Source organism: Cryptomeria japonica, chromosome 11 (genome assembly GCF_030272615.1).
Source record: "Cryptomeria japonica chromosome 11, Sugi_1.0, whole genome shotgun sequence".
NCBI classification, from domain to species: domain Eukaryota; kingdom Viridiplantae; phylum Streptophyta; class Pinopsida; order Cupressales; family Cupressaceae; genus Cryptomeria; species Cryptomeria japonica.
This window is the reverse complement of record NC_081415.1, coordinates 733719867-733725902: the sequence shown is the minus strand read 5'-3', so window position 1 is coordinate 733725902 and position 6036 is coordinate 733719867. Positions and strand designations below refer to the sequence as shown.

Here is a 6036-nt window from a genome sequence, read left to right as displayed (position 1 = left end):
TAAAAGCAATAATCAACACACATGGTAGACTTCAGTTTTTTATTTCCAAATGGAAATTAGGTTAAAACCAAAAAATTTCAGGGAATGTTAGGTAGATTGATCGGAGGGTGCCACAGCTGAGTGTTTTAACAGTGCTTCAGAGTAGTTTGACTCTACGCGAACTCCATAAGTCCATCAATCATGGTTAAATAAAGGTGGGTTAGGGTTTATAAATGCAGCCCTCCAAGACTTGACCCTCGAATGTCAAGCTATCTCAGGGGTAGTTGCCATTTCTCCTAATGCTTTGAAAAAAATAAACAAGTTTTTATAAAGGTTGATACTTGTAGTCAATTCTCCTAATATATTTTTTATTTTTTATTTTTTGCAAAATGTCAATCAGGATTTTAGGCATGATTCAGGAGTAGGTGGATACTTCGGGTCAATGATAAACCTTCCTAATATATGTAATATTTAAAAGAATTTAAGAGCAAAAAGGTGTATTTCATGTGCGTTGATTCAAAGAACCCGTACACACCATCCACTTCATGATGGGTCATTCATACACTAAAATGAAGTTCATAAATTATAGGTTCGAAACAACTTCATATGGTGAAAACTCAATATTGCCTTTGCACCTTATTGTATTTTGTCAATGGATGAAACAAGGGCCAACAGCTTATGTAGCCCAATGGATGCTACATTGACGTCCGAAGTTTTCTGAATGTCATCACATTTGCATCTAGTTCCATCAGTAGTCACATTATATTAAATCAGACGTCGTAAATAAGCAGATCTCCTTCCATTTATGCTGCCATGTCAAATAGCCACAGTAAGAAAAGAGCGACCTCCCAGATTTAACCTAACAGGCAGAGCTGTCCCTAAACAGAAATTATGCATTCACTATAATTGATATTTCATTGAAGCAAACGAAAAGATGTCGAGAGCAGGAAAATAAATGCTTGAAACGTATGATACTCCCTTTGGTTCATTAGTGCATTTTTCTGTCCTTTTTTTGTAAGTTTTTTCAATAAGCGAAATACATGACAATTTTATTTCTCCTATATTGCATCTTGCAGCCTTGCAGGATTCATTTATGAAAACCAGTTGAGCACAAAAACATATGGTCAGCCGGGTGTGACTAAATTCTATAGTTGTAAACTTCAAATTCATTTATCTACATTCATGTTCCTTGTGAATTGTCTAGTAACACCCCTCATTGGGAAATTTCAAAGACTCAAACAAACACTCCAAATTTGCATTCATCCAACCTGACCATAGAATGTCTCTCAAGAATTTAACATTGTTCAATCTCGAGATGCAACTTCTTAACATGTTTGGTCAGAAATAGGGTAAAATCAATTTTAACATGACCGCTCATCTCCTCCACTGAAACTCTGTATTCAAAATATTTGTCACTTGGCACTTTTTGTGCACAAGGTAAATTTTTCTATTAGAATTCAATCAAGAAAATACACAATGGAGTTCGCCTAGCTGTTGAGATCTACAGCTTCAACTATGTCAAAAACTCACCTGTATCAAAGAAACCTGTGCTTTCAAATGCTTGACCTATGTCAAGGATTATAGTTCATTAAGAGTAATGATCATTAATGTTTAGAATATGCCGCCTGAGGTCATATTTAACAAAGTATCAACTAGATCTAATCATAACTTTTATACCCCAACACTTTTTGTCCAGATCATTATATTGCCATGGATTCAAAAGATCCCTAAGAGTACATTTTGGTCTGAGATCTCAGATAGGGCTGTGATTAATACAATACCTTTATGCCAAAGATTATCTCAACTTTAAACTGTCCCTGTGATCAGATTATACTTGAAACAGACTTGATCCATTCTTACAAAGCAAAACATCCAAGTCACAGACTTTTAAATCAATATTCTAACGAATTTATATAGCATTTTCACTTTCGCCCAAGTCACAATCATCTCCCATAGAAACTTTTGCATCCTGATGCATACTTGGTCACTATGGATAAGAGATGAGAGATGTGACATGCATTACTGAAAATAAAAGGGCATACATTAGATAATAGAAATACGTTGATAATCACTTCAGACTAAATAATCTCTTCCAGAATGTACTTGTAAAGACAGATTAGATATCACTTGCCAAACCATCTGAAAAAAAAAATCAGTTGAAATATAAACTAATGTAAGAATGTTAATCTTGTGCAAATCAGTGCTACAAGAATCCGCTCATTAGAATAAATATTATTTTACACAAACTAAATTAAGAATGTCAATCTTGTGCAAATCAGTGTAACAGAATCCACTCGTTAAAATAAATATTATTTTACACAAACTAAATTAAGCAATCTCCTTCAGGCAACAATAGGATTTTACTTTCTTTTGTAGTATACAACCCATAAAAATACAATAACACCAGTTCATCAGTAACTCCTGTATATTAAATTTCGCACTAATGTTAAACCCTCTGACTGCCAAAGGCACGGCTAAAAACTCCTTCAAACAGCCCCTCCAAAAGATTAAAATAACCATTGGGTTTCGGAGGTCATAATTTCAGTCTTTAATGGTACACTTATAATGATCATAGCATCTGTCAGCAGACTAATGAAGATTGAAAGGAGGTGGCACTGGACAATCTTGTACATGAAGCCCATCGAATTATGGAATCTGAAACCTTGAGATCCAATTGTTCAAGCTCTCCCAAGCCTATTGTCCTATTCCCTCTGTGTGAAATAAGGTATCTTGAAGTAGATGTCCCCACTTTTCTTGTTTCACTTGTAGGCTCTTCCACCGACATCACATACTGAGATACACTCCTTATGCTGTTAGAGACTGCTGCCACAAAGAGATGTCCAAAGCTTGACTCTGCATATTCATCACAAAAAATCGGGTTGGACCTCGACCTAATCTCAGGTTATTTGTAATTCAATAAGGAGGCATCAAACAGTAAAATAAAAAATGTTTTTACCTCTGTGAGAACAATGAGACTGCACTTTGTTGTCTGGTGGATATGATGAATGCTCAGAGGAAAACGCACCATCAACATTTGCAAAGGCAAAACTCAAAATGGTTGGTGTCACTGCTGAGCATTCTGATCCATTTGATTTCGTGCATCTATCGAAAACAAAACTACCAGACAATTGAGAGACTTGACTGCCCACGAAGAATCCTGAAAATGATGACTGGACACAGAAAGATGGCTGAAGTTCTATTTTGGGGTTGCCAGCAGCCAATAACCGAAATGAAGAAATTGTCTCTGGTTCCAATGACTTCAAAGAGCTGCAGAGGATACCATCTTTCTCATTGCGTCTAAATGGAATATGCTTTGACAACTCTAGTGGACTGCTGATCCAAGGATGCTCTGCAAAATTGAAAACATCAATTTTATATACAAAACGTAAAGAATAAGCATATTACATTACTAAAAAGGCTGAACAACCATAAAAAATACACAGAATTCTTGAAAAAAAAAGCTACCTAACACTTGAACAGAGGTGAGTCTCTTCTTTGGATCTGTGCAAAGCATTTTGGATATCAAATCCACTGCTGAAGCCGATATACCCCTCCATGGACCCTTTGGAAATTCCAACCTGGCTTGTCTTACTGCATCAAAAATCCTTGATTTTGTTTGGCCCCAAAAAGGTGGAACCCCACTCAGAAGAATATAGAGAATCACACCAGCACTCCAAACATCTGCTGCTTGATCATATCCTCCTGACAAAACTTCTGGAGCTATGTAGAAGGGGCTTCCAACTGTGCCATGGAGGCTCTGCCCTGTTTCAAACAGAAATCTCGCTATAGATAAAACATATATCGTTCAAACGCAATCTAAGATTAAGAAAACAAAACTATGTGAATCAAACTTAGGTAGCCCGTTCATAAATACAATACAGTTTTCCAAATTAACAAGCTCCCGATTAATTCCATGTTTTATCCCATTTCACCCTCAAATAGCATACCATCTGATGTAATTATATGGTAATACAGGTAGCTGGAATACATGTCTATTGTCTTCAATTACAACATGTTTCAGATGGCAACCTTTTAACCCATCATCTGTTTCCAGAAGGAATAGAATTGGCTTGCTTCTACAATTATGGTTTGAGAAGCAAATCAATTCTAACCATTTACATCTGATGTTGAGTGAAGAGTTGCAACCCAGATCGTCTTTCCCCTTAAACTATAATAGGTGTTCCCAAAATCTGTTTCACAAATGTTGACCTTTAAAAGTATAAAAATACTTACTTTTATGGCTTGGCCAAAACCTAAACAACCTCAATCAAATGATGTGATACCACCATCCTAAGCCTATTTGCAGAAACCAGGCAAACTCAAGCAATTAATCAAATGCATACCTGGTTTGAAATATGTAGCCAATCCAAAGTCAGCCAGCTTGATTGGAGAAGAATGAGACTTGGTGGCAAAGAGAATGTTTTCCGGCTTCAAATCCCTGTGTACTACACCGTTGTCATGGCAATACTTGACCACTTCCATCAGATGCTTAAATAATTGAGCCGCATCAGGCTCAGAATATCTGCCTTGCTTCTGCAACCGATCAAAGAGCTCCCCGCCAGCACAGAGCTCCATGACCAAATGCACATGTGCGTCCTCCTCAAAGACCGCCTTGAGTGATACAATATTAGGGTGCCCAGAGAGGCTGGTCATGATTTCAATCTCTAATTTCACACTCTTAGCATCCTCTGCAGTCACCAATCTATCTTTTGCAATGGATTTACAAGCCATAACCTCCCCTGTCACCCTATCTGTGCAAGACCTGATTTTACCAAACTGCCCCAAACCCAATTCATCCCCCAACTCATATCTATCCTGCAACCTACAACTCTGTTCAATCCCCAAAATAGAGTTACACAAGGAACCCCTGTAAAACACCTCAGGCATCACAGAAACCAACAGCTGCCCACCACTGTGCCTCGGAATAGCCATAAAGCAAACAGTGTCCGCGTTAGTTAGGGAGCGCCTATCACCTCCCAAAACCTAAAGCGGAGACCCCAAGGAACCAAGACCTGCAAATATGAGTAAGTTTCAGCTCAATCGCACGGCACAATCAGCCTGAATACGTTGACAGTTTGGTTCAAAAACCCAATCGAACTTCAACCGTTTTCTTCAAAGGACAAACACCCATAAAACCCACAAATTAAACAAAGCCCTGTGCTATGCAACCCAGATCGAGTGTGGCCTACCCTGGATCCCCCGAGACTATTTAGGCCATACCCACTTCACTAAATACCCCAGACTAAAATGCCCGGATTGAAAGAAAAAGAAAAAGAAAAAGGAATCTGTAACAGACCTTGAAAAGAATCCACAGATAATGCTTGAGCCCTACACAATCTCAAAGCAGCATGAAAATGTGTCACCCAATTCATAAAATGATTAGAAATGTCGTTTCACAAGCTCACCTCTTGAGATTGGAAGAGGTAAAGAGTCTCGTAGCTTCAGAGCTTGGAGGTGCGAGCAGATCTTGGCGCCTCCAGCACGATAGCTGCTCATATACAGTTGCGGCAAATCAGGGAAATTTAATGTATTTATGTCTTCAACAGGGGGCTCAGAAAATGTTAAAACATGACAGCAAGTTCCAACTTTCCCGTCCCAACGCTCGACAGGGTTAAAATTATAAATTGTTAAATTGTTAAATAATTAACGTTTTTTTGTCTCGTACTGTTCATTTGAATTTGCGTGGCTGGGTCCGACAAATGCAAAAGGGGGCTGAAGCCCACTCCATGTGACCGTCCGCCGAGATCCTGTGCACTGGGCGGCAAAAATATGCCCTCCATAACTTATATGGATAATTAAATATCCATGAAAGATATCAATCATATTTTCGATCCTACAAGAAAACTGTTTTAACTCCATCTAAATATCTAATTTTAAGAAACATTATACTATCTTATTTTTATTGTTATTATTTTTAATTATAAAATTATTTGAAAAATGTAATCATTATATTGTTTACTTTTTAATATAAAATCTTCTTAACTATCATAAATATTTGTAATTTATTATTGTTAATTATAAAATTATCTTAAAAATGTATTCATCATATTATCTACT

At 37.3% G+C, this 6036-nt stretch overlaps 1 protein-coding gene across 2 annotated transcripts; it reads right to left on the bottom strand.

The window, feature by feature from the left end:
• Nucleotides 1-2260: 2260 nt before the first annotated feature.
• On the bottom strand, nt 2261-5533 carry LOC131053268 (calcium-dependent protein kinase 26). 2 transcript variants are annotated; one of them, XM_057987879.2, is made up of 5 exons: nt 5385-5533; nt 4323-4991; nt 3445-3741; nt 2936-3328; nt 2261-2832 (listed from the first exon to the last, which is right to left on the bottom strand). In XM_057987879.2, exons 2-5 carry the CDS (start codon nt 4909-4911, stop codon nt 2561-2563), a joined length of 1551 nt encoding a protein of 516 aa, XP_057843862.1. In that variant the 5' UTR covers nt 4912-4991; nt 5385-5533; the 3' UTR covers nt 2261-2560. The 2 variants fall into 2 exon arrangements, with proteins under 2 accessions (XP_057843862.1, XP_057843861.1); XM_057987878.2 differs by having other exon boundaries at nt 5276-5512.
• Between the last annotated feature and the right edge of the window lie 503 nt (nt 5534-6036).

Coding starts and splice junctions, on each gene's coding strand:
- LOC131053268 (XM_057987879.2), bottom strand. CDS start 4,911: ATGGCTATTCCGAGGCACAGTGGTGGGCAGCTGTTGGTTTCTGTGATG. Junction 3,742..4,322: donor GGCTACATATTTCAAACCAG/GTATGCATTTGA, acceptor TGTTTGAAACAG/GGCAGAGCCTCCATGGCACA. Junction 2,833..2,935: donor GTCTCATTGTTCTCACAGAG/GTAAAAACATTT, acceptor ATGAATATGCAG/AGTCAAGCTTTGGACATCTC.